General features: G+C 34.6%; 9 protein-coding genes across 9 annotated transcripts; 3 read left to right on the top strand and 6 right to left on the bottom strand.

Annotated features, from left to right (window-relative positions):
• Positions 1-40: 40 nt before the first annotated feature.
• Positions 41-858, bottom strand: MONOS_5307 (uncharacterized protein). Its single transcript, XM_067875443.1, has 4 exons — positions 803-858; positions 688-716; positions 522-581; positions 41-411 (listed from the first exon to the last, which is right to left on the bottom strand). The coding sequence occupies exons 1-4, from the start codon at positions 820-822 to the stop codon at positions 179-181; spliced, it is 342 nt and encodes a 113-aa protein (XP_067728424.1). The 5' UTR covers positions 823-858; the 3' UTR covers positions 41-178.
• A 119-nt stretch (positions 859-977) lies between these two features.
• MONOS_5308 (putative CAMK protein kinase) lies at positions 978-4,365 on the bottom strand (the record flags this gene model as incomplete). The annotated part of the gene is made up of 5 exons (XM_067875444.1): positions 978-3,308; positions 3,418-3,760; positions 3,817-3,895; positions 3,963-3,993; positions 4,052-4,365. The coding sequence occupies 5 exons, from the start codon at positions 4,363-4,365 to the stop codon at positions 1,232-1,234; spliced, it is 2,844 nt and encodes a 947-aa protein (XP_067728425.1). The 3' UTR covers positions 978-1,231.
• Positions 4,366-4,467: 102 nt separating this feature from the next.
• Positions 4,468-5,479, top strand: MONOS_5309 (putative anaphase promoting complex subunit 10-like family protein). Its single transcript, XM_067875445.1, has 5 exons — positions 4,468-4,581; positions 4,642-4,702; positions 4,767-4,930; positions 4,982-5,083; positions 5,162-5,479. Exons 1-5 carry the CDS (start codon positions 4,478-4,480, stop codon positions 5,166-5,168), a joined length of 438 nt encoding a protein of 145 aa, XP_067728426.1. The 5' UTR covers positions 4,468-4,477; the 3' UTR covers positions 5,169-5,479.
• MONOS_5310 (uncharacterized protein) lies at positions 5,396-7,207 on the bottom strand (the record flags this gene model as incomplete). Its single annotated transcript, XM_067875447.1, has 3 exons — positions 5,396-5,501; positions 5,619-6,736; positions 6,791-7,207. 2 exons carry the CDS (start codon positions 7,205-7,207, stop codon positions 5,969-5,971), a joined length of 1,185 nt encoding a protein of 394 aa, XP_067728427.1. The 3' UTR covers positions 5,396-5,501; positions 5,619-5,968.
• Positions 7,208-11,534: 4,327 nt separating this feature from the next.
• MONOS_17492 (uncharacterized protein) lies at positions 11,535-12,551 on the top strand (the record flags this gene model as incomplete). Its single annotated transcript, XM_067870417.1, has 3 exons — positions 11,535-11,749; positions 12,070-12,162; positions 12,257-12,551. 3 exons carry the CDS (start codon positions 11,535-11,537, stop codon positions 12,549-12,551), a joined length of 603 nt encoding a protein of 200 aa, XP_067728428.1.
• Positions 12,552-16,649: 4,098 nt separating this feature from the next.
• Positions 16,650-18,214, bottom strand: MONOS_5313 (uncharacterized protein; the record flags this gene model as incomplete). Its single annotated transcript, XM_067875449.1, has 4 exons — positions 16,650-17,071; positions 17,147-17,189; positions 17,276-17,741; positions 18,105-18,214. 4 exons carry the CDS (start codon positions 18,212-18,214, stop codon positions 16,650-16,652), a joined length of 1,041 nt encoding a protein of 346 aa, XP_067728429.1.
• A 4,136-nt stretch (positions 18,215-22,350) lies between these two features.
• On the bottom strand, positions 22,351-24,067 carry MONOS_5314 (uncharacterized protein). The gene is made up of 3 exons (XM_067875450.1): positions 23,824-24,067; positions 23,641-23,768; positions 22,351-23,570 (listed from the first exon to the last, which is right to left on the bottom strand). Exons 1-3 carry the CDS (start codon positions 24,032-24,034, stop codon positions 22,725-22,727), a joined length of 1,185 nt encoding a protein of 394 aa, XP_067728430.1. The 5' UTR covers positions 24,035-24,067; the 3' UTR covers positions 22,351-22,724.
• Positions 24,068-24,365: 298 nt separating this feature from the next.
• On the top strand, positions 24,366-26,410 carry MONOS_5315 (putative MORN motif protein). The gene is made up of 7 exons (XM_067875451.1): positions 24,366-24,384; positions 24,530-24,577; positions 24,676-24,783; positions 24,832-24,875; positions 24,918-24,946; positions 25,025-25,162; positions 25,236-26,410. Exons 1-7 carry the CDS (start codon positions 24,373-24,375, stop codon positions 26,192-26,194), a joined length of 1,338 nt encoding a protein of 445 aa, XP_067728431.1. The 5' UTR covers positions 24,366-24,372; the 3' UTR covers positions 26,195-26,410.
• On the bottom strand, positions 26,320-27,542 carry MONOS_16795 (putative 60S ribosomal protein L2). Its single transcript, XM_067869667.1, has 3 exons — positions 27,524-27,542; positions 27,148-27,428; positions 26,320-27,077 (listed from the first exon to the last, which is right to left on the bottom strand). The coding sequence occupies exons 2-3, from the start codon at positions 27,425-27,427 to the stop codon at positions 26,590-26,592; spliced, it is 768 nt and encodes a 255-aa protein (XP_067728432.1). The 5' UTR covers position 27,428; positions 27,524-27,542; the 3' UTR covers positions 26,320-26,589.
• Between the last annotated feature and the right edge of the window lie 9 nt (positions 27,543-27,551).

Consider the following 27,551-nt stretch of genomic DNA (forward strand, 5'->3'; position numbering starts at 1 on the left):
GTATAAAGTGCTAAATCCTTTTAAATAAAAAAACAAATCATTTTTATAATATTTTTATAATATTTCATTAAGTTTTGAAGAGTGTCATGCTTTTGTGTTTAAAATCAGTCATTTATTTAAGACTCTCAATGGCTTTACCAAAACGCATTATAAAATTAAGAAAAATGAAGCAAAATATTTAGTGCTTATTTGTGTAATAGTAATATCCCCCTGCTGCTGCTGCTGCGGCTGCAACAAGTCCGAGACCAATGTACAAGAACTTCATGCTCTTTCCCTTCTTTCCTTTGTCGATTTTCTTGGATCCGGCTGAAGTACGTGTTGGTGCAGGGCTTTTTGTTGGTTTTCTAGTGGCAGCTTTGTTTGGAGTTGGAGATTGTGACACCGAGGACTTTCTTGGTGTTTTTGGGGTTGCTAAAATTTTATGAATATTTCAATTTGGCCAATATAAAACAATAATCGCAATATTATTTCGAATAAAACAAATTTTAGAATTATATAAAAGATTCTGAAGCTATTCAAACATGGAGCTGGGGATTTTGATGTTGGTTTCTTTTGTGGTGTTCTCTCGATGGCGGCAGTGGCTAAATTTGGTTAAATTAAAATAAAATAGTTTGGAAATGTGACAAATAAATTGCGAATATAATAAAATTCTCTTAAAATCGCAATGATTTCAAAATAGGAGTAAACTGGCTCTTCTTTTAGTTTCCTCGACTTCACTTAAATTGTAAGATAGGATCGCGATAATCACCAATAGGAATTTGATGTTTAACGAATAATATCACAAATAAATAACGTAGCAAACGTTTGGCGTGATTGACTCATTCTGACTAAATTCCCAAAAGTTTATTTAACTTCAATGGGAAATGATCGCAATAATAATATCATGGGTCACAGATTAGTTTGAGCTTTCAATAAAATTATTAACATTGTTATAATTGTTCAAAAAACAATAGTCAGTCAATTAATTTTCAAATGATCAGATGGCAAATTCTCCTTTATTACAAGTTATATGAAAATAAATAATATGATAAATACAAACAATCAAACAGTGAAAAGAAATAAATTAATGAGGTGACATAATTTAATGATGAAATGCAACTTTTTTCCAATATTCAACCAACTACACAATTTGCGAGAAGAGAAGCATTATGGAAATTATTTGCCTAAAGCACAATTAACACCCTCACAATTTCAAAAAAATGGGTTCTACTTTCAAAAAATATAATACAAGTTAACTCTGTCCTTTTCCTGCCACGCCGATGCTCTTCATCGAAGCCGCCAAGTTTGTGAATGTGTGTGTGATCGACGGGGCTCCCAGTGACGGTGCAGCAGACGCCGGAATAGCGCCAATCTGCCCGACTTCCCCAAACACCCCGTCCACCCGCATCCGCTTCATGTTGTTCATCTTCATCACTTCCTCTGCCATCTGCAGCTGCCTCCTCCTGCTTCTTTCGCGCTCTTCTTCCATCTCTTCTTCTTCATCCAGGTCGTTTCCTGGGTTGTGCAGCAGCAGCTTCTCAATATCGCTCGACTCCTCCGAGTCCTCTTCATTCAGACTCGATGAATCTCCTTTCATTTCCGCTTTGCTCCTTCCCAAACTTTCACTAAGGAGCCTCTTCATCGGCCTGAACCCACTCATCGTCTGCCCCATTCCCGTTGCTCCTTCAAGTCCATTGGCTTTGCGGTACTGCGCTGCCAATGAAGCTGAAATTGCATTGGAAGTTTGCTGCTTCTGTTGCATTTGCTGCTGCATTTGCTGCTCTTTTGAGTTCAAATGATAGGAAAGTGGAGGATGTGACTGCGGAATGGCAAAGCTGCTACCCCCCGTTGACGACATCGACCGCTCAATGTCCATCTTCATTGAAGAGTCCAAAGAAAGAGACGAGGAAAGCGAAGATGGAGGAGACTGATGTGAAGAAGAGGAAGGCGAAGAAGACGAGGAAGAAGAAGAGCCAAAGCGATCGCTTCCATCTTGTTGTGAGTCGAGCACAATGTCCATCTTCTGTGGCTGATACGTGGCCTCCAGCAAAGACGACTGAAACAGATCTCCTTCCAATGAAGGAGAGACAATAGAAGGCGATAGCGGGGAAGGAGAATTAGGTGAAATCGGAGAAATAGGAGAGTTCGGAGAAATAGCAGAAGGAGGAGCCGTTCGTCCAGAAGGCGCAGATGTAGCAGCATCCGCAGCCTGTACGCCAATTGCTCCTTGTTTTGCCTTCTGGTCGAGCTCCAGTTGGAGTTTCTTTTGGAACTCGATCTGTTGCTGGAGGAGCATCTGCTGCTGGATGCGGTGCTGCTCGAAGGCGCTGAGTCCTGCCAGCTGCGGCGGGAGCGGCTGCTGTAAAAGCATCTGCTGGTGGAGGATGGCATCAGAGGAGAGCTGGAGAGGGGGTGAGGCCGGAGACGAAAGCGGTGGTGTGATGGCGGGGGTAGGCAAAGGAGGCGTCGCAGTGGGTGAGGTGGGGCGCGACATTGAAGAGGGGGAGTGCGAGCGGTCGATGGCTGCTTGTGAGAAAATCCCGCTTTCTGTGTATTCACTGGGTGGTTGATTTGATGAGGGAGTACTTGAATTGTATGAAGTGAAAGGAGCATTTGAGGAAGAAGAGGAGGAAGAAGAAGACGATGATGATGGAATTGATGACATGTAGTTCGAAGCAGCTGTCCTATCGTCGATGCCGGCAATGCTGTTCATCCGGCCGATACTGTCCTGCCTTGGCGGGTTCCTTTCAAACACCACGCCGTCCCCTTCCCCTTGCTTCACCCACGCAGACTCCACACAGTCCTCTGCTGTCAGCCGCTGCCGCGCATCCACACGCAGCAGCCCTTTCATCAGGTTCTTCGCGTCTTCCGACACGTCCTTCCAGATCTCCTCCACCCACACATACCGCCCGCGCCCAATTTGCTCCGCCAGTGGCAGCCCGCCGCGCATCTCGACCTCTGCAGAGAAAGGAGGGTATCCGCTCAGCATGATGAAGAGGATCACCCCCAAAGACCACATGTCTATCTGCTTTGTGCAGTGCGCCCTGTCAAAAAGCATCTCCGGCGCGATGTACTCCCTCGTCCCGCACAGCGTCGCAATGAACGTGCCTTGCCCCACAATGCGGGACACCCCGAAGTCTGTGATCTTCACTGGAGACGCCTGGGACGAGTCGACTAGAAGAATGTTTTCGGGCTTCAAGTCCCGGTGGACGATGCCTCGCCGGTGGAGATAGTGCACAGCAGACAAAATCTGCCGGAAGTAGAATCTTGCAAGCGTTTCGGGGAGTCGGCCTTTCGAAACCACATCGAAGAGCTCTCCTCCAGACACGCTGTAAGAATTTCACACAATTAAATATAATCCATTGTTGTTTGTTTGTTTTTAAAAAAATTAAGTAACGCATTCATCTAAAGGTTAAATTGATATAAAATGTTACATACTATTCCATAATGATATAGTTGTATTGCGACCCTTCAAAGCCATCAAACACTCGCACAATGTGTGGATGGTTCACATTCTTCATGATTGTAAATTCATCTAAAATAGATGTTTGACGATGCGGATTTGTTGAAGATGCTGCTTTCTTTTTATCTATCATTTTCACTGCAACTTTCGTTCGAGATGCCTTATGCACTCCTAAATATACAACACCAAAATTTCCCGAGCCAAGTGAATTTTTCAAATCGTACTCTTGCTCTAGCTTGTGGTCACCTGGATGAACTTGTGATTGAGGTGCAACTGTAGGCTTTGCATAATAGATAAAAAAATATTCCAAAGGAAATTCTATTCAAAAAAAGAATATAAAATCCACTTCAAAAACTTCTTTAAAATGTTCAAACGTTCTTTTTTCTGAATGGAAGGTGATAAAAGTCCAATGATATCTCCTTCTCGTAAAATAAGTCGTTGATTTTTTCCTATCTATGAATTTTTAAAAAAAAAATTAAGTCGTGAACTTTTTACAAAAGAATATGAAATAAATTTTCACCTTTTTCTTATTAAGGTATGTGCCATTTGTACTTATTGTAAATGGAAATTTTTTCTTGTTAACAAAATACAACAAATGAAAAAAGTTACCTCAGATCCTCTATAAAGGCAATTTCGCCTGTGCTGCCATTTGCCTGTAAATAAAGTCGACAATGCCTTGAACTAATTCTTGGGTCATCAATGGTAATGTTGCATGTTTTATGTCTTCCAATCAGAATTTCTCTCTCTTCAATTTCATAATTCTTCAATTTTGGATGACTTGTTCTAAGAGCTCCCCATGCAGTTCTTCGAACGGGAGTCGTTATGATTTCATCGTCCATAATTTGCGTAGATGTAAAGCAAGTCATATCTTGTCCATCCATAAGGCTGCCAGATTCACACAAATATGATAAAGGGATAAACATTATCGAGTCTTAAAACTTATTGATATTTTGGGTTTCAAAAGATGATAAATTAAACAATTTTAGATATTACGCATTAGAAGAAAAATGTTTTATCCCATACGAAAAGATTATTATGTATGTGGAATATAAAAAATTAGCTTCTTGGGATGCAACCACGACAAAACCAGGTTATCCTATTAAAAATATTATTGATGATAGTACAGCAACATTTTGGCAGTTTGTATATGCTTTGTTTATCTTTCCCGAGAGAAATATTGAATGAACATAAAATTATAGGAGTTGCGGTGAACAACCTCACGCGATACAAGCCCGTTTTGATAGGAAAATTTGCGTATCTGTATGCATATAAGGATTTGTTTTGTCTTTCATTAGAACTTTAAAATATTTTACAATAACGTGAGTTTTTTGATGTGTTCAGTTCTCCGCATGAAGATGATAATTTCACACCACTTTATGTTTCCCTTAGATACAGAACATTTGGGGGTGAGATGAAATATGTCAAAACGTTTGTGTATTCTCAAGAATGCCAATGGCTAAGCTTTCCTTTGTTCGAGGATAAATCAAAGTGTGACATTCGAAATTGTTCATAAAAATAGAAATTGTGATATAAATTTAGGCCGTATGTATGGACGGATCTCATTCAATTTGTTATTCATTCAAATCAAGAGGAAGGGATTGACAGTCGAATTCGTCAAGTCTCTATTCGAGGACCTGTTCCGTTTGTTATTTCATATTTTTTTTGTTGTTGTTGTTGTTATTGTTCATTTGTTTTTTTTCATTTTACGTTTCTTCGTAGAATCTGATAGTGCATTGCTGGATTTCTATTTTTATCATCTTTGTGAAGTGCTTGGATTTTTAAGGTTATAAATCTTTGAAATTTGCAAATTGCAAGAAACAAATAATTTTGTTGTTCGTGCTTTTGCGCGATGAATATATGTATTAAAGACAATAATTGAAAATATTTTACTCGATGTGTTTCCCTTGCTAAATATTGTATTTTTTTTATTCTTAAAAATATATCATCCTCAAATTTTTCTTATAATTGAATTGTTATTCACTTCGATTGAACTTTTTCTTTCTGTGAATTGAATAATGTCTTTTATCAAAAATAAAATTTTATTTTCATTCATGAATACCTCAAAACGTCGTTGATTTATATTGTTCAATAATTGGTAAATAGGGTGATTTTTTATTTGAGCATTGTTGATGTTTGCATAACACATTGAATAATTGTCAAAAACAAAAAAGCAAACTTCTGCATATGTCTTATCCTTTTTGAAATCATTCTTACGTTCGAGTTTTGATCAAAAGATCAATCTCAAAGGGATTCAGAAAAAATGAGCAACATTATTCAACACAAACTGTTAATGATTTTGTTATTTAATAGATAAAGTTTTTCAAAAATCCCATTGAGAGTTAGAAAATTTAGTTCCTGATAAAATATAAGTGGCGGGGGTTTGTAAAATAACTCACCCTAATACAGAAAAAATATATTTGTTTTAAAAATAAAATAAGCTCAAAGTTATGTTGGATCATTTATCAATGAAAATAAATTATAAATAAATAAATAAAAATAATTGTTAACAAAGAAAGTTTCATTTCATCAAGCATTTACAAAATAATCTGCTAAATTTTTTGATAATTCTTTATATTTTTTGTTTAGAAAAGAAATTTCTCCATAAAGGCTTACAATGCTATCTTCAAATCCTTCTTCTTCCATCTTTTCAAACATCTCCATTTTCGTTGCCTTTCTTTTCATTTTCTCGGCTTCGTTATCAGTCTTTTCTTTCAGTCTTCCAGAAATTTTAAAAAAGAAAAACAAGCCATCCTTTATAATTTCATCATTCAAAGATGATTGTTTCATTTCCCCTGAAAACAGATCGACAATACCTTTCTTCAACGAGACATCGACATCTATAGCTCTTATATCCGCAATTCTTCTTAAAGATGTAGTGCACCAGCTGCTAACATCTACGCAATTGTCCTTTGCTGCTCGGAATACACTGACGACGCCTCCGAAAAGTCCGGTAAGTTCCTCGCTCAACAATTTGTATAAATATAAGAAGCATATCAATGTCAGTAGCCATCTCTTGATAACCAGTACTTCCTTCGCTTCTTTTCTTCCCCCCTTTTCTCCCTCTTCTTTTCCCTTCCAATCTGCACTCCCAGTTAGATCTTTCAGTTCTCTTCTTGCTTCTCTCACAAAATGTAGTTCATTCAAGGCAACATCTTCCAAATTCTCATCTTTTATTAATCGGTTAATTAAAAACTCCCAAATACACTGATATGCAAGTCGAGTCAAGTTGTGATGCTCCTGGTGATGTTTGATGATCTCTTTGAGTTCACTCAAATACAGTTCTTTTGGCACATTCTAATCAGAATTAAAAAAAAACATTTAATCAAAATAAAATAGAAATTCTCAAACGCAAAACATGTTAATGCAACTCAACGCCAACAAAGCCACTTCCACTTCTTCCAGAACTTCATCGTTTTTCTCATTCTTCGTGGCAACCTTCAGAAGGCAAGACATACAAATCGAAAGCAATTCATCAGGAATGCCTTTGGAAAGCAAAAGATAGCATTCGCAAAGATCAACCAAAAGTATTTCGTGTTTTTCTTCATCTTTTTTCTTTTCTTCTTCAACAATCATCTTCTCAAATCTTTTGTTCAGAAAAGATTTTTCAAAGCTGTGAATCCATATCTTTTTCAACGTTTTGCAATATCCCATTCGCTTCAGCAATACAATTACATTTTCCATTGACATTTTCTTTTCTTCAATCATTTTTTGCATTTTATCGAATAGTTCTTTTGTGAAAGCAGATTCGATTTCTTCTTTACCCATTTTTCCAACAATTCTGTTTACTTCATTTATTTTCTGTTGCTGTTCATCTTCATTGCAATATTCTAGTTCAGAAAATAATTCTTTTATATTTATTAATAACGGAAAACGCTGAGCATTCAAAAAAAAATTCAAAATGAACAAACTTGAAAACTTTTCCATTAAAGGCATTTCTTCAATTCTACAAACACTCTTATCATCCGTAGATGCTTTCATTCTTTTCGTGTATTGTGCTTCACTACTTGTCCTAAAATAGTTTTTTGCCGAAAAAATATATGATAAATACAAACATCTTTCTTTTTCTATCGAAAAGAAAAAGAAATAAAGTCAAATTAAATAATTTGTTTTTGCTTAATAAAAAGAAGTAAAAAAAGTTCAACAAAACCACTGCTTTTGGTTATTGAATGCTAACGACGTAAAAATGTTTTTACTGTGATCCAACCAAAAGTTAATTTGAAGAAGGTATATCTTTGAATAAAACTCATTTTCATTTAAAGATCATTCGTCAATCGCGGAATTGAATAAATTTCTTGTTCAGAAATTGAGTTTGAACATAGAAAAGGAAACTGACAAACAAAATGAGTGAGTAAAAGATATTACTCAATTATTCACGAAGGATGAGAGTGAAAACAAAAACGTGTGATGATTGTCCATTTGACACATTATATCAATTGTTGTATTTTTAACTTATTTGTTAACGGATCTTTAAATTGTGGAGAATGACGAAAGGAAATATATTTCTGAGAATAAACACAAACTGGCTGAACAAAAAAAAAAAGAACATGGAGAACATGGAGAATGTGCTTTCAGAGTGGCAGAAGAGCATGATCACAAGCTTTCATGGTTGAATTATCTTTTGTGATGAAGAAGAACATCCTTTGGAGAAAGGGAGATTTATTCATAACTAACAGAAAAGATCCAAATCATAAAATTTGGTGAGGCTCCAACATCAAAAGACAATTTCTCATTTCTTTGTTTATTATCGAACATCTTGTACCGACAAATCCTTATTCTTTTTCCATAAATAAGATTGGAAGAGGAAGTCATAAAAACAACTTTGCCAAGAGATGAACACAAGAAACACATTTTCATTGCTACTCATCTGTTCATGCAAGCGTGAATACGATTATTTAAATTAAATATTCTTCTCCAATTCGATTTCTGTTGCATCTGAATGAAGAGAATGAAATATGTTTTGAATCATTTTCAAAGGGTTTTATAGATATATTGCTATCTTTATGACAGAGTCAAAAGACACTATTTCCATTTTTTTCTAAAAGATTTCAGTCGAACGCATCAACTCAGGGAATGATGAGATGGTAATTGGATAGTGGCCTCAATCTTTTTTTCTGTTATGAACATCACTAAATAATGAAATGCCACCTTTGATTCCTTGTCTTTAATCCAACTTAACGAATTTTACTTTCTCATTCGCATCAATTTCATTTTCATCGTTTCCTTCCTGTTTTCTTCATTTTTTTTTTTTTTTCATCAATTCTTTTCCGATTTCGACAAGAAAGGTTGCATATTGCTCTGATAAAAATATGCTCAGTTGTTTTTGGATGGTGCATATAAAATCATTGAATGTACTGTCTCTGAAGTGGATTCTTCATTGATGACTCTGGAAGAGAGGTTTCCGCGGGATAGTGTCGGTTCTCATTCCATTTCGCTTCATTGCAATTATTATCCTTTTCCTTTATATCCTCCTCTTCATCACCATAGTCATCTTTTTCTTTTTCGCTCAATCTATCAATAATGAACCTTTTATTTAGTTTCCGCAATAATAATGTATCTTTCTGGGGACTTCCACATTCGTCTTTTTTGACATCTCTGTTCATGTTATTCTGCAAATAGAAAGAGAGGTGCATGGGATGTCGAATCCATGTTATGCAAGGAAATGATTTCCTAAGGATTGGGATGTATGTTGAAAAAACAGCTGAATAAGAAATAGTGTAGTCTTTCATTATTTACTGTTGGAATGGAACAAATCGAATCAAGGAGAAGTAACTTTTTCAACTATTCAGCATTCAATTTTTAATTCTCATTTAATCTTCCATTAACTTCCTGATCTTGAATACCTTCTTCATCAGATTCATTGATTGAATCAAATTTGTCACTGTTCCTCTTTTGCTCCACAACTCATAAAGAACCTGATGAACTGTTGCTACTCAATTTATTTGTCTTAAAGAAACTCAGCTGCCTTTTATGGCTTCATCGGACAATTGCATGCTTTTCTGGTTCGAAAAATTTCCAGGTGATGTGACAAAAAAGATAAATATTTTTCATTCCTCTTGCGAGAAAGTTCACGGATTCCCTGTACCAATTCTAATATGTTGTTATTATTGCTTTTTCATGTCAATCCATGGCTCATCATCCTTCTTTTCCTTTTCATATTCCACTTTCTACTGCTCCCTTTTTTTCAACAGATAATTCGTCTAATCTGCATCATTATTGAACTGTTTACGATATTGATTACATTCGATGTGATAATACAGGACGAAATTTTTATTTCGTGAAATTTTTTCCATTCTTTATTTTCCAATTTTTAGTCATTTGTAATTTTTCAAAATAATTTTTGCATGAGAATGCTACACTTTTCATAATATGATCGCAAAAAAAGTTTTGAACAAATCCCTGTTTTTTCATAAATGCAATAATTGTGCCCCATATATGGTTTTGACTGCATAAATAAGTGGCTGATCCTTTTTGAAAAGGCATAAATGAAATTTTTACAGATTCATTGAATAAAGGTACTTTTTTTTGAATTCTTGCAATTGGTCTGCTTAAAAATTTCACTAAAAAGTTTTTTGATATGATAAAATTTTTTATCATGTAATAGATGAAATTCAAATAAGAAATTTCAATTTAAATAACTTCATTTTATTCGAATAAAATATAAGTTTATTTGAATAAGACACACTTTATGCAAATGAACTCACTTCATTTAAGGATTCCCAACTTCATTTGAGTTTCTGTTTTGTTATAATTTCACTTAATACAGAATAAAGAACATCATAATTATGACTTTCTTTAAAAATTATTTTAATGTGTTTTTCACTTTTGTGAAAATGTGAGAAGATAATTTCTTTTTTTTAGTAATTGAATAAAATGAACATATTGATTTTGATGCATTTTAAGGAAATTCCAAATATGAAAACTTTTCAAATACATTAATCGATAACAATTTTTAATGTTTCTCTGTTTAAGTGAAATATTTGTAATCAAAAATTAATAAAAATATGGAAAGTTGAAAATACAGATATTCGATATTTGAATAACAAGACAATGGATCATTATGCAAACGTAATACATGGAGCAATCAAGTTCTTTGAAAGCAGTGGATCATAACTTTTGTGTCGTAAATTGTTGATGGAAGGTGAAATAAAGACAAATAGTTCAAATGCATATTTATGGAGAAGTAATGAAGAATTATCCATTAAACGTTCATGCTTGAATCAAAATTAATGTTTGCAAGTTGTGTTGAATGTTTGTTTTCCTGAATAATATTGAATGTGTTGTTATACGCATTTGAATATTCGTGTTTTTATTAAGGCTGGCAAAATGAAAATGCAGAACAAAATGATCGAGCAACAAACAGAGATATACCTTATAGTTTTGAAGAAGAAGAAATCCGTTTTCTGCAAGATGAAGAAAAGTGAGGAAAGGGTATTTTAAAGAAAGAAAGACAGATGTGAAAACGTGGATATACATAAATTAAGCGTGAACATGACATTATGAAACGCTTGACCTTAGTTCCAGTTGAGGAAATGCTTAAGTTGAAAGATATTTTTTTATCTAAGAAGAGGAAATAATAGAGAAAAATGAGAGTTGGTAGAAAAAGAAATGTGGATTACCATTTGTTTCCTTTTTTGAAGGAAAGAAGTAAAGGGGCAAGTTGAATGTTTGAAGGATTCAGTGGAAACTGCTTGCCAGAAGAATGTGCAACCAAAGAAGAATAATTCAGATTCACACTTGTTTCAACGAGAGTCTTTGTATTAATTATCGTTAACCTTCATTATTCCAAATATCAAATAATTTCATCATAACATCTTCTTTTTCTTCTTCATTTCTTTCGAACTGCAATGATCTCTTCCTGGCTTTTCGTCCTCACTATAACTTGAAAGGATTCAACGCAGAAACACTCGAAAGCGCATTCTTTCCCCTTCAATGAAATGCTGCTGCTCATGTACCGTAGAAAGCAATGGCTCATTTTCATCGTTTCATCATTCTTCTTCCTCCTCCTTTTTTTCTTCCATATCAAATCCCATCTTCCTTATATACTTCATCGTTCTGATCTGGAGCAGCACGCCGATCAACTTCGCCATTCCGGATGCGGAGAATCGAAGAGAAGAAATTTTCAGAGAATGAGCAGCCATCATTATCGGAGCTTGGGATTGACCCTTCGGATGCGTCTGTGGTGGCGGCTTCACACACGTCGGCAGCAGCGATGGACTGCATCGAAAGACGGCTGCGAATTGTGGTGCCAGAGGCGGCTGGGGTGCATGGGCGGCACATGCCGCTGTCGCTGCAGCTGCTGCGGGCGCTGTAGACGCTGCGGGGATTTGGGGATCGCCTCAGTCGAGGCGTGTGATGGCGAAGCTGGACGAGGAAGTGATGGGGCGAGGGGTTGCAGTGTGTGAAGCGGGGGAGATTGTGGTGAAGGAGCTGGAGGCAGCGGGGATGAGGACGGATGACGATGTGGTTCTATTGCCAGTAGATATTGAACAAACTATGCTGGAGGAGCGGGAAGAAGCAGAGGAAGGAGAAAGGGGAGGCAAAGAGGGAGAAGAAAATGGAGAAGAAGATGGAAGGAAAGAGGGAAGCGAGGGGAATGAGGAGAAAGGCTGATATCCGACAGCGCACAGAGAGTTTGTAGAAAGAATTAAAGAGAGCCAGGGGAAGCTGGAAGAAGCAATTGCACCGCTGGTTGTGGAAGGGCTTGGGCTGGGTCGGCTGAGGTTTGTAAAGGCGTGTGTGGGGACGGAGGCAGACAAACAGTAATAAACAGAATGTGACATGCGTAGTTGAACGCCAGGCGACGGCATTCAACAGGAGAACAGGAGAGCAGAAGAAGAAGCAGAAGATGGATCCGGGCATAACTTCAGATGGAAATTCATATGGAGTAAAGAAAGATGAGGAACAAATGCAAATGTCGAAGAATGATTTGGCAATGTTTGAGGAGTCGGGGATAGAGGGCGGTTCGATTGATTTGGAGAAGGAAAAAGAGGAGGAGGAAGAAGAGAAAGTTGATGGAGACATGAAGTTTATATTTAAGAAATGTAAAGGACAAAAGCAGAAAGAGGAAATAATACTTGAGGTTCTGGAGAAGTGGACACAGAAGAAGTAGCTTCAGCTTCACATCAAAAAGGTATATTTTCACAAACATAGTTGAAGCGGAAGGAATAGGAAGAGAGTGTGAGGAAGAAAATGAAGAAAATGAAGAGATGAAATTTCTCATGAATATCCATTTGAAAAAAAAGGAGATAAGATGATTGGAAGTCAAATGTTGCACTCAGAATTATCAGCTGTATTGCTGTTCCACAATCTTAGTGTTGGAGTTGTTGAACCACATTGCTGGAATGGAGATTGGGTTATGGCATTGCTTCTAAAGAAAACAACGTTTCCTCTTCCATCAGTTGCAGTGTTGCCATCGAAGAAACAGAATGTGATGAATTTTACTCCATTCATCCAGGAATATGTGTCTCTGTTAAACATTGCAGCACCTCCTAATGAAGATGACGAATTTGTCAATTTGTTGTTTATAAACTGGCAGTCATAAACCAGAAATTGACTTGGTTTGTTTCCTGGAGGATCATAAAATGTTAAAGAATCTGCAGAATCGCCACCGGTATTTGAGATGCACTTGCATTTGGTGAACAAAAATTAGCAAGTTGAGGTCATATTTTTGAGCCAAAAAAACCAACCGGTTCCACACCAGTTTGTTATTGAACAACATTCCACTCTGTTATCTGAGAATGTCCAGACAGAACTGGATAGAGGATAAGCTATACAAATTACTCCTCCATGCTTTGTTTGACAACTTGTGAAATGAGATTTTGCGATACTGATTTGCAATAAATTTTCACAAAACAAAGCTCCTCCTTCACCATTGCTTGATGTACATTTGTTGAATGAGCAAGAAGTGATTGTGAGGTTGGCATTTGTGCAGTTGACATAAAGTGCACCTCCTCAGGTACTTCCGCTATTTGAATCATTTCATTCGCATAACTCAAATCTATAGCTGTTAACATCGAATGAAGTCAGTCTTCCAGGTTTCTTTCTATCAGTTTCATTTCCAATATACTCAACAGGAGCATTTGTGGAAGAGCGTGTTTGATGAAGGAAAGAAGTGTTGAAAATTAGAGAGAAGTGGAGGCTGTTTTGAGTGGTAAGGAATGAACGAATCTGGAGGAAGAGAGAGAAAATATTGCAAAAAGGATGGAAATTAGAGGAAACAGAAGAAGAAGAAAAAAGAAAATCAAGTTTGTCAGTGTCCACGTTGCATTAAGTGTATTTTTGCGGTTATTTGTGTATTAGACATTGAAATTGTTCAGAGCATTTCACTTTTCCTCTTAACATTTTTATCCAAATAAAAATCGTATCATCTGCGTTTTTTTTTTTTTTTTAAATAAACATAAAAATATAAATGAAACAAACCTTCAACTCACTTTATTCTACATTATTATGTCTTTCAAGCTCATTTTGTTGTAATTTCGTAACATTTTTAATTAAAATCAAATAGATCAAAGCCGTTTTAAAAATTGAATAACTAATTCTTAAAAAAGCAACACCAAATGTTCCGATTAGTAATTTTGAAAAATAAAATATTATTTTTCATGGCTTTTTCATGATGGATTTCAGCGTTAATTTGCGTATGTAGTCTTTAATTAAAATAAACCAACTTCATTTGAATTAAATGGGTTTATTTGAATTGAAGAAGTTTATTCAAATTTCATCTAATGAATAATATTATTGTCAAATTTGATAGATCAATAACAAAAATTCAAGAAAAAACGCCTTATTTCAATGAACCAGAGAATAAACTATTTGCAATTTTTAAAAAAAATAAAATCGAAATGAAATGAAAAAACTAATTTTTCGATTATAAAAAAAAATTATGATTTTTTTCGTAGTGTGGATTAATTCCAAGAATAAATTTATGGAGAAGAATTATTGCATGGTGTGATAAAAGTGTTTTATATTTGGGGAAAAATATTTTTCTTCAAGCGTTCACATTGAAAAATTATGCACTTTTCATTGACTTTTTAAGATTAAAAAACACAATAAAAATGGATATATTTTTTGACATTTGTGTAATGTTTGAAAACTTTTTGTTTTGATTTCAACGATGCCTCCTTACGGATGTGAAAATCCAATTATTTGAAAATCTGAGAAAGCGAAATAAAGTTATGAGTGAAGCAATTTTTTTGTGCCTTGTGCAAAAAAAGTTTGAAAGTTCGTATTTTCCCCCATTTCTTCTTCTTTTTCTCCTTTTTCTCTTTATATGGATGATTCTTTTTGAAAAATCACAAATGTTTAATTTTCAAATTCTTCAAAATTTTCATATTTTGCTCAAATTTCTGTTTTAGCTCACAAATCTCCTCGAGAATGTTAGAAATAGCTTTTTCAAGTATAAGATTCATTTTAGTGAAGTTTGATATTTGTTTACAAAATATTTAGCAAAATTTGAAATTTTGAAGTATTTGAAAATTAAACATTTGTGACTTTTCAAAAAGAATCACCCATATACACAGATTTTGCATTTAATGCCGGACATCACACATAATACCGGACAAGATCGTTTTCTCAATAACCACTCAAAGAGAAAATCTGATTATATTCCTCTAAATATATCATAACAATACTAACTCATTTGACATACAAAACTTTCAAAATAGCTTCATTTGTGCTTAGAAAAAAATAATTTTCAAAATCTAGGAAAAAAAGGATTGAGAGTTTCTCCGAGATTACAAAAAATATTTTATAAATATTCAGCCTGCGCGGAAATGAATATCCGTCATGCCAGATGAGGAAGTGTTGTTGAGGTATATTTGGAAGAATATTATCAGATTTTCTCTTTGAGTGGTTATTGAGAAAAAGATCTTGTCCGGTATTTTGTACGATGTCCGGCATTTAATGCAATATCTGCATATTAACATTCCAGACAAAAGACAGACTGCAAAGATCTCAAATGTCATTTTCATATAATTTAATTGAAATTCAGATTTTTCATGACAAATGCTTTAATCGAAAAACTCACAGTTGAAATGTCGGTGATTATTTTTGAAATAAAATATTTGGGTGAAAATTTTTGAAAAATCACTTTTTTTTAGCCTGATCTGTCCCACAAAAAATCAAAAACTGTTTTTCATTAACCGTAATTATTTTTTGATTTATTAATTCAATCTTTTATCTCACACATAAGCGTTTGACATATTTCAAATTTCAATTGTCATTGTTAACATTTCCTAAATGCTTCAATAATTAAAGTTTATTTGTATTTATACCTGTTATTTTCCTGCAATGTATTCAACTTTAATTTTCCTTTGTAACTTTTGCAATAAAGCAAGTTTCACTTATATTTTATTTGAGTTATAACAATAATTATCAATAAAATCTTATTTTGAAATGAATTAATTTTATATTAGCTTAATATTGGATAATATAATATGTTTTATTTAACAATTTTTCGACCTTTTCACTTCCAATGAATCCGCAAATACACAATATCAAATTGAAAAGAACTTGTTTTCATATCGATAGAAAAATAATCAATGATAAACGTATATTAAAGCAAAATAGTTATATTTTCAATAATTGAAATATCTGGTTCATTTTTGTTTTTGTGTTGAATCAACAATTCAAATTCATTGATCTTAGCAGTGTCATTAATTTGGTAAATATAAAATTATGACGCTGTAAGGAGCTTGATAATTATGATGTTTGAATTTGAAAAAATGAATATAAATTGAAACAAACAATTGAGTTGAGAGCAACAGTAAAAACGTGGTTTTATTGTGGAGTTAAGTGATCTGCTGCATAGGGGTGCATGCGCACGAGTGAAATGATATTTGGTGGGTTATACTTCTAATTCAGATGGTGGAGCCGATTTCGCAGATTAGACATAGCTGTCCGCAGTGACGAAGAATTATTTGGATTTTTTTTGCAGTTGATGAGAATGATTTCACTTCGATCTTCGATCTGATTGATGAGCCTTATTCCTCGTCTGCAATAACGCTGTTTGTTCCTCGATAGAGGCTGTCGAGGCTTGATGTGGTGAAACATTACAACTATTTGATAGACGAGTGGTTGCAGTATGCGAAGTGTGAGAGATTATAGGGAAGTGGCTGGAAGAAGAAGGGGTGAGGATGGATGATGAAGTTCTATTGTGCGAATGGAATGAACTGGTAACACGAGAGGAAGGAGAAAAAGTGTTCGGGATTTTTCATGTTGCTGCAAAAGATCCGAGGCAACAAGAGGATATCGAAGAAGATAAGCGGGCTGGTCGAGCAGCTGTGTGAGTAGGATAAAATAGTCCGGATAAGGAAGATGAAGATTTTGGAGCAAAGCAACGCAGTGGTGAAAGAGCTGTATGAGAAGCTGTCAACGATGAAGGAGAAGGCGGAACAAATGGATGCAGGGACTGAGATGGTGAATAAGCGCTGAATACAGCTGGGAGTGCAGGTGAGTGGCGAAAGCGAGAAAGAGCTGGCGAACTTGTGGGTTCCGCTTTCCATGCCATCTTCACTGGCTTTTGTTTGTCGTGTGGAGGTTCCGTCTTCGGTTTCAGTAATTCTGCTGTAATGTCTGTGTGAAAAGTGCCAGGAGATGTTTGCAGCGAACATCGGGGATGGCATTGTTTTTTTGCTTGGGTAAAACATCAGTTGGAATGAGATCGTTGTGATTGTTGGAAACAAGGTGAGTGTTGTGGGAGGAGCAAACATCGGCGAGGGAAAGAGTGTTTGCGGTGGTAGAAGAGCAGATGCTAATGATCAACAAAAAATGAGCAAAATGGAAAGGGAAGCGAAGATGCAAACGGTGCTGCAATAAGTGCAGGAGGAGACAATAAACCTGCAGAAGGTACTTTTCAAGAAGGTTATTGCAAAGCAGCAGATGGAGCTTGCGTTTAAAAGAAGCTGGAACAGAAGAAAATGAAGGAGTTGTATGAAGAGATGATGGAGCGTCTGATAAGCGCAGTGTCTTTGTTGCTGGAACAGATGGCGTACTAAACTGCACATGTGCTTCGGATGCCGCCCACGCGGCGGTCGTCTGTGCGGATGGAGCGACTGTTGACACCGCTGAAGACTGGTCTGCTACAGATACTGGCGTGGACGCTGAAGACTTTCCAGGGAGTATATGGAGAAAAGATATTGGTAGATTTGAGCGATGGCAGTGCTGGGTGGGCAGAGGTGGGGGCTTCGATGCACGGGTTTGGGTGCTTTGTGTACATGTAGCTGGGGGAGAAGCACGCGGTGCAGAAGAAGAGCGAGGCTGCGCGGTGAGCGATGGTCTACGGGGTGGAGCTGTTCCGGAAGGGCTTTGCGGAGGTGTGGCTGTTTGAAAAGTTTGTGCGTGAGGAGTTCACGGGAGATGAGCTGTCGTTCTTCCTGTACTGTTACACTGTGCTGTTTAAAGGGGTGCTGCCGCAGCAGCCGATGGAGGAGAGCGAGAACTTCCTGATGGTGTCATTCAGGATGTGCCGGAAGTGTATCAATACGGTGCTTGAAGCGGCGTAGGAAAAGAAGATCAAGGTGTTTTTTTAGGAGTTTGAGGGGCTGCAGTTGGAGAAATGAAAGGAAGAGTTATCTGTGTTTCTGGAGTACTTGCTGGACTTATATCGTTCAGAAGCAGCGATGCGGAAAGAGGAGAAAAGGTTCTGTGATGTCAAAAGAAAAAAAACGCATTGACTTCTTCGTGTTCGTTTTCGTCATCGGGCGTGGCTAGTTGAGGCATCGCGTAAGATGATATGGAGTCTCTTCTGTGTGTGTGATCCACAGACACCACAGTCATAGTCGCTAAAGTTATTCTGAGATGAGTTCCAGCTGTCTGGTCGCTGTCTTCCTTCGTTCACATCTGCACTGGAAGTATTCCAGAGCAAAGATTTCTTCACATTGTGCCTGATTCATCCAGATGTGTGCAATGCTGCCAAGTGCAGATCTACTCTTTTCCTATCACTGAACAGCGCAGTTTTGAAGACGGTTAGCCGGTGCTGGATGATCAGGTGCAGGTGCTTACGTATGTGTCAGCGGAGGCAGGGATGAAAAGGCGGGTGGATGTGGTGCAGTTGGCGGTGAGAAAGAAAGAAAGGTGGCGAGCGCTGTTCGGGGTAGTGAGGCTGGCTGTGGAGTTGGTAGGACTGCAGCTGTGAATGAACGAGGTGGAAGGGGCAGTTTATTTTAAATTTCCACTGAGTAACGGGCAGTGAGTAATGAAGCTTCACTAGGCGATTGTTTGGAACAGAGAGAGAGGAAGGAGCCGATGTATTGCTAAGTTTTGTCTATATCATCTTCTTTTGTGCAGCTAAAATAGGTTCATTTGAAAGAGAGTGTTTTCGACAGCATGCTGCTGAACATTGAGTGTACATTGAGCGAAATTGTTTCTTTGATTTCTCCGTTTTCACAAATATAAGCATTGTCATTTCCTTTTCAGCAGTCTTCTTTTTTGTATTCATCTTCTTTTTCTTTCTTTTTCTTTTTTCTCTTTTCTCTTCTTCAAACATCCCTCATATTTCTATTTTGATTTTTCATTTTTTTCTTCCTTTTCATTCAAATCATCTCTTTCATTCATATTTCTTAAAAATGTCTGCTTCTTCGCATTTTTTTGACAGATATCTTCTTCGGACTTATCATCATTTTCTATTTCCCTCTTTTTGTTTATTCATGATTCGTCGTATATGTCTTCACAAACCATCAAAGGCCTCCTCTTCTATTCGCTTCAATTTTTGCTCCTTCTCGCTCCTCAACGCGCCACTTCATTTAAAATCCTCAGTTTTTATAAACGAGTCTGATACGCTCTTTTTCCACATTCCATGTTCATTCATTGGCATTAAATATACCTGTAAAAATATTCTAATTTCATGAGAAAAATTATGAATGATAAAAACATTAATGAAAATAGCAAACATATGACTTTTATACAAATGAAATTAAAAAATGTTTTCTTCTCCTCCAAATATCGTCCCTTTATCAAGCACAACCCGTCTGTCTCTTCTTCACTTTGCCTTTAATTCCTCAAAAAAATAAATAGCCAAAACCCAATTCTGCTTCCACTTAAATAATCTCCACTAACTCCATTCATAAAAAATCGACGACGATGAGGAGGAAGAATAAGATAATTAATTCGAACTCTCAAGTTGATGTTTTTGAAAATTTTCATGTTTGCTAAGCAGATTTTTAGTGGAAAATGCTTGAATCCATCATTACAGTTTGTTTTCATACAATAATAATAAATGGTGAAGACAAATGTTCAAAGATAAATAAATCAAACCATCTGAAATATATAAAATGCAAAAAATTTATAATTTCATCATCTGAAACATTCTTTAAATACCACGCTCCGAAATTTCACTTTGTTCTTTAAAAGTTCAATGGACAGTTTTCCTACGAAAATCCATCTCTTTTCGCTTTCGGTTATTTCTGTAAAATCATAATTTTTTTGATCTAAATATGAAATATAAATTCAATTTTTTTCAAGTCTTTAAACATTACCATGATATGTTCGAATAAAATTTCACTCATGGAAAAAACGAATATAAAGCAATTTAATGGAAGAGAACATTGAAAAATAATATTATTACGGTATCTTATTTTTGATCTGTGGTGATTTTTCAAAAATTTTCTCCCATTTACTGTTTTAAATTTTTGTCTGAATATTTATTTTGAATATTCATATATGAACACTAAATAGTGATGGATCCATTAATTGATCCATTTTCTATTTTTTCGTTCCAATATTTGGCTTTTGGAATAAAAAACATGCATTCAAATTTTGGATGAATATTATTTAGCAAATGACGAAAAACCTTTTGATATTCAACACATGGAAAAAAGTTGTGATCTGAAAAAAAAATTACCCATTTGATTTCAAAAAGCATTTCATCGATTTTATTTGTGATGTTCAAAGAATTACAATACTCCATTTATTATTTGAATATGGTAAACTTTTTATTCAAAATTAATAAATTGAGTATTTTTTAAAAAATTTTTTTGTGAAAAATTGGTTTTTTGCTGAATATCAGAAAATATTGAAAATATTATATTCTCTCAATATTCGAAATATAGATGAGAATTTGAACCCAGATTTTTATTATTTGTGAATAAACATGAAAATTTCTGATTTTTCAGAAAAAAAATCATCATCAAGGAAATAGGATAATTTTTGAATTATTTCACCTCACATCGATAAATAATGCATTATTCAACCAAGAAAAGTTGTTTGCATCAATGATACAAACAGAATATAAATGTTTTTCAGAACTGAATAAATCCACGAATACAGTTTCTGAATTCTTTATTTGTTTTTTATTGTTTTTCTGAATAAACTTAAATTTATGTAACTTTTCTTGGTTGAATAATGCATTATTTATCGATGTGAGGTGAAATAATTCAAAAATTATCCTATTTCCTTGATGATGATTTTTTTTCTGAAAAATCAGAAATTTTCATGTTTATTCACAAATAATAAAAATCTGGGTTCAAATTCTCATCTATATTTCGAATATTGAGAGAATATAATATTTTCAATATTTTCTGATATTCAGCAAAAAACCAATTTTTCACAAAAAAATTTTTTAAAAAATACTCAATTTATTAATTTTGAATAAAAAGTTTACCAAATTTGAATAATAAAAGGTGTACATTTGTTTTTTCTAAAGAAAAAATAGAAATAATCGTCAAATGTTGTGTGTCAGAATTTCTATAATTCTTTTCTCATAACAATGCTCGCAGAGAGGAAATCTTGTGTTTATTTGTAATTCTTTCAAAAAATGATTTTGTATTTCGAGAAAAAATTTATTATCTTTGCAAAATAAACAGTTCATAGCGTTTCACTCTTTTTCTTGGAAATTTTTTCCTCATGCGTGAACTTATCGAAAAATATTTTTTTGATTCAAATGGGATTATTTTTAGAAATATTTTGAATGAAACAAAATAACTATATGAAGATACTATGATGAAAATAAACAGATATGAAAATTGTATTACCATCGTTCTAAAACCCGGACTTTTTATTAAAATTCATATATGTCGACAAATTTCTAAAATTAAATTATGATAATACATACATTCATATACAGTATATAATACATCAAACCATGTACAAATTTTTATTTGTTGTGCAGTATTAATGAAGAAATAAATAATTTTTATTTTTGAAAATCCGACTTTTGATGAATTTTTCTATTTTAATATGACGATTCAGTTCATCTTTTACACATATAACTTATTTTTTCTTTGTTGCAAACTGTTCTGGTTATTTTTCATTTTCGGCAATTTGCTCCTTCTGACGAAAAAAAAACTATAATTTTTTTTGAAAAATCATTATCAATGGGACAACTAAAAAAATATTTTTTGCAAAACGCAAAAACATACAAGTGAATTTTACACATGCAATGATAAATATTATGGTTATATAAAATTTCTTTATTGATGAAATTTAAATAATTCAGTCGGTATTTTATAAATAAAGATTATTTTCATTATTGATGATGTATAATGAACATTTTCATTGAATTTTCTACCAAATTGTATTTAATGAATGAATATAAATTCTATCATAATTTCATCAATAAAAAAATTTATATAACCATAATATTTATCATTGCATGTGTAAAATTCACTTGTATGTTTTTGCGTTTTGCAAAAAATATTTTTTTAGTTGTCCCATTGATAATGATTTTTCAAAAAAAATTATAGTTTTTTTTTCGTCAGAAGGAGCAAATTGCCGAAAATGAAAAATAACCAGAACAGTTTGCAACAAAGAAAAAATAAGTTATATGTGTAAAAGATGAACTGAATCGTCATATTAAAATAGAAAAATTCATCAAAAGTCGGATTTTCAAAAATAAAAATTATTTATTTCTTCATTAATACTGCACAACAAATAAAAATTTGTACATGGTTTGATGTATTATATACTGTATATGAATGTATGTATTATCATAATTTAATTTTAGAAATTTGTCGACATATATGAATTTTAATAAAAAGTCCGGGTTTTAGAAAAATTCCCGGGTTTTAGAACGATGGTAATTCAAAAAATAAAAAATGTTAATGAAGTTATTCGAGAAAAGAATTTTCTATGCGAAGTGCTAAAAATGCTTGAAAATTCATATTTTTCCCCAAACAAAAAATAAAAAACCGCAAATGATGTTAAACGAATTAAAAACTTTTTTTATACGCAAAAAGCAAACAACATACTTAAAAATATTTATATAAAAAAAAATTCAAAAATTCATTTGAAAAAAGTCAAAAAAAATTGTTTTGAAAAACTGCTGGATTACAATAAAAAAATATTTTGCCTATTAATGAGAAGAGAAAATAGAAAGAAAAGGATGACGAACCCTTTCAGCTTGGTTTTTATGTTCTATGATATGCTCTTGATACTTTGAAAACCAAACCTGTGCTCCACATTGATCACATTCAATCTGAATATCTTCGTCAGCTTTCCCGCCTTCAATGCTTGTATTTTGAGGCTGTTCTGTTTCATTATATTCTTCTTTGTTATCTTTCTCAAGCACACTCTCTTCGGCAATTGTATTATCTTCTTCTTTTTCTTTTTGCTCTTCATTCTTATCCTCTTTTTCAATATCTTCCTTCACATTTTCAACAGTTGACTGTTCCAAACTGGGTTCATTTTCATGAGGTACTGAGACTGATGGCGGCTGAGGAAATACGATAGGTGGAGATAAAACCAATAAAGGAGGCTTTGGAGCCTCTGGCAAAGGCACATCAGCAACATTTTTAGAATCTTGAGCTTCTTTCTGAACCAATTCAGAAGCAATATTCGATTCCTTCGAAATTACTGGCTTTTGTTCATTTATTTCATTATCTCCAGAGTAGCTGGGATCTTCCTTCGTGATCTGTTTATCAGTATCAAGACTTTTTAATGGCTGAATTAGAGGGTTTGACAAAGATATTGATTCCATAGACGTATCTAATGTAATTCCAGACTGTTCACTACGACTACTTTCAACAAGCTTTGAATTCTCTTTATTAATAGATTCTGGCAGTTCATGCGAAGGTTGTGGAGATACTTCTGATTTATTATTAAAAGCATTTGTAGAAAAAGTAACTCGCGACAACTCTGAGACTGTTGTTTCAATTCCATCAAGCCTCCCTGTGAATTTTGATAAATTTTCATTCATTTTCTAAAAAAAAAAAGTAGTTTAAGTAAAACAGATATTCATTACATCAAAAAATTAGTTGAAATAAAAAAACTTGATTTATTTCTTCAATCATTCCATAGAGTTGATTAAATTTGTCATTATTAGTTGCATCAACAACTTTTTTATCATCCATCTCTTTCGGCAGATTGTTTGATGTTATTAAGTTATCAATGTGACGGACTAAATCATAATAAAACAACTTCAAATTTAGCAAATTAAAATAAAATATCCTAACCTATAACAGTGGCTAATTCATTTGATTGAGTTGATATAATTTCGAAATTTTCATTTGTTTTACCTTCCATCCGGTCATAAAATAATTTCACAAGTGAATTGTATAGATTCTGCAAGAAATCTTGATAAGAAGGAAACAATTTCTCAAAGTTTTCGTTAGAAATTGTCGATAATGCTTCTTTATCCAAATTTAATTGTGATATCCAAGACATTTGCAAGTAAACAAAACAATAAATATTAAGACCCATTATATTTTGAAAAACGGAGAAATCTTGATTTCCACAAAAAAACCAAATATCGGAGAAATTCTGAATCGAATTTAATGAAATCAGTTCTTTCAGTGATTATCATTTTTATCAAATTATTTTTTTACCGAAACATCTTGAACGGAAAGGACATGAAAATCATCGATTCTCAAAAAAAAAAGAAAATAAAACATAAGTGCTATTCTTTTTTAAATGTTAATCTGATGGTAAAAAAAGTTCTTATATCATCCTTTGTTAAATTTCTCTTTGAAAATCAATTTTCCAGACAACAACCCATAATAAAGATGAGTCTAACGGTTTGTTTTATTTTAAAAATGATAAAAAACCTGTTTATGTTTAAAATGTTAAAAAAATATCAAACATTCTCCTTCTAACAAATATATGTAAAAAATTTTTGAAATTAAAAATTCATTCATTCTAAATTTTGAATGAAAAAATTAGGCGAAAGGAACAGGAGGAAGACCAAAAAGATGGCAGCTGGCTGACGAGGTTGCTACAATAATAACATTTATTCATTTTATGAAATGTTAAACATATTTATTTGTTATTTAACTTTATTCTTTTATTTTTTGATATTCTACAAAAAGGCTGCTAAACGAAACGGAATAAGAAAAAGTATATTTTTTGGGAATGGAAAATATACAGGAGAATGGAAAGATAACATGAGACATTTTGAAGGAGTACAGGATTTTTCTGTATGGAGGAATTTTTCTTTTGATTTTTCTCAAAATTCTTTAAAAAAGGATGGATGCAAATATGTGGGAAACTGGGCATTTGATAAAGCAAAGTTTGGACATTAAATAAATTGCGTTATTTTATTTTTCTCTAGTGGACATGGATTGTTTTATATACCCTTTGGTATTGTTTTCTTTCTTTTGCTCTCTGTAGTGAAAGTCTCCGAACCAAAATGATTTATTTTGAAATGTCTTTTTAAAGATCCTAAAGATCCACCAATTGAAGGAATGATTGTAGTGGAAGAAAAGTATGTTCTTAGATACGACGGTGAATGGAAAGATAACGAAATGTGCGGCTATGGAACATATTACTATGATGATGGTTCAAGATATAAAGGACGTGTGATTCTAAATGAAAATTTATTCATTTCATTTCTTTTATTTGGAAACTAATTTAAACTTTTATTGTGTAGAATGGAAGTCTAACCAGAGAAGCGGATTTGGAGTCCAGTTCTATGCGAATGGAGATATTTACAAAGGCGAGTGGGATGGAGACATCCGTAATGGAAGAGGGACGCTGTTTCGTAAGGACGGAAATATCCTCCAAGGAAACTGGTGCAATGATCTTGCACACGGTTCCTGTGTATTTTTTACCCCGCTGAAGAAGCGTAAGCTTGTTGGGGAGTGGTACGAAGGAGTGCCCAAATGTGGTGTCTACGAAGAAGAGCTCGGGCCATTTCCTCAGCTGGAAGAAGAAGAAGAGGAGGAGAGGCGCGACGAGAAAGGAGGAGAAGCAAAAGCTGAAAGAGTTGATGATGAAGAGGCTCCTGTGATTGAAAGAGATGGTGAAAGAAAAGTCGATGCATCCGAGGATGCAGAAGGAGAAATCAGTTCTTCGACTGCTTCATCTTCTCAACCATCAAGCTCTTCACATGTTTCTTCATTGATCACAAGCGAGCTTCCGTCGCTTCCTCCGCTTCGTCTTGTTGATTCCGACGGTGTTATTGCAGAAGCTCAAAGAGAGGCTCGTGTCAACTACATCCAGCGCTGCTACCCGTCAGTTGATGCAGAGGAAGTTGTTCGGCGGATGGAGGAAGGAGAGCTATTTGAAGACATCATGGCATCAATGGGTGTGATGCTGGGCACAACGAGCGGAGGAAGAGGTATAGATGGGAGAGAAAGCAGAGAAGGAAGCGGAAGAGGCTGGAGATCGCGAGGATTTGATGGTTCTGGATCTGGATTTGGCCGAAGCAGTACAGGCGGAAGAGGAAGAGGAAGAGGAATAGGCGGAGGAAGAGGCGGAAGAAGAACAGGCGGTGCAGATGGGTTGGTGTGGAATGACATGTCAGTTAGGTTTGAAGGTGAGGGTGTTGCAACAATTCTGCCTGAAGTCACTTCCCAAACAATATTCACTAAATTTGGACCTCTTTAAAGCAATAAAAATTTGATATGAAACCATTTTATTTTGAACAAGTTTCATCCATCTAGTATTTCTATTCCTGCATTTCACTTTTCTAACCTTTAAGAGTTTTAGTTTATAATTATATTGCTCTTTCATCCAAGTATCTATTCTTTTTCACCTCCTTTCTCAATTGACATTCATTTCACTTTTATTTACAAAAATTTAACAAATACAACAATATTTTGCAATTTTTCTCTTTCAAAATGTATTTCAGCACGCTCAATATTTAGACTTGAAGGAACGAAAATAATATTTATCAAGATTGTCATAAATCTTTTTTGCCTTTTCTCCACAAGTTCAGATTTGTAGACGAAATGAGGGGAAAGAGAAAAAGAAAGAAAAACACTTAATCCTTGAATGGAGTTTTATTCATTCTTTGCTTGGACACGACCCAGACGACGACCTGTTCTACGGGCAGCAATAAGACCAATCTTCTGACCAGCTGGTCTGTTTCTGGCGACTGTTGTTGGGACACCAATGTGTTGATGGTTACCACCACCATGAGGATGATCGACAGGGTTCATTGCAACACCACGCACTGCTGGCCATCCTCTACGCTTTGCCTTGTATTTGTGATAGCAAACACCAGCCTTCATGATTGGCTTCTCATTACGACCACCTCCAGCAACAATACCGATCATTGCACGGCATGATGAAGGAATAATCTTTTTTGAGCCTGATGGAAGACGAAGACGTGTCTTTCCTGTTTCGTGGTTGTGGCTAACAACGGCTGCAGAGTTTCCAGAGCAGCGAGCAAGAACACCACGGTCTCCTGCTTTTGATTCAACGTTGCAGATGACTGTACCTTCTGGCAGTGATGAAACTGGAAGAACATTTCCCACATCGATGGCAGCTGATAATATGAGAAAAATTATTATAAATAATATCTTTAATCAACGATAAACTAAAAAATCAAAAAATACCTTTCTTTCCACAGTAAATGAATTGTCCTGTGTACATTCCTTCAGTAGCGATGAAAGTTGCATGTCTCTTCTTGTACTTATATGGGTGACGGAACTCAACAATTGCAAGAGGTGCTCCACGCCCTGGATCATGGATAATCCTTCTGACTACACCCTTGATATATCCATGTTTCTCGGCATAATCAATAGCACGCAATTTTGCAGAACCTTTTCTGTTGTGAACGTGAGATTTGAATAAAGCACTCCCTCCTTTTCTTTGAGAACGAATAACGCGTCCCATTCTTCTAAATAGTATTGTTCAAGAATAGTTAATAACAATTCATGAGTAAATATTGCAGAAATTATAATAACTATCGAAAAAATGAAAAATGCACACGAAGTGGAAAAAAGGATATTCCCCGATT

This window comes from Monocercomonoides exilis (genome assembly GCF_001643675.1).
Source record: "Monocercomonoides exilis strain PA203 chromosome Unknown scaffold19-1596985, whole genome shotgun sequence".
Taxonomy (NCBI): domain Eukaryota; phylum Preaxostyla; order Oxymonadida; family Polymastigidae; genus Monocercomonoides; species Monocercomonoides exilis.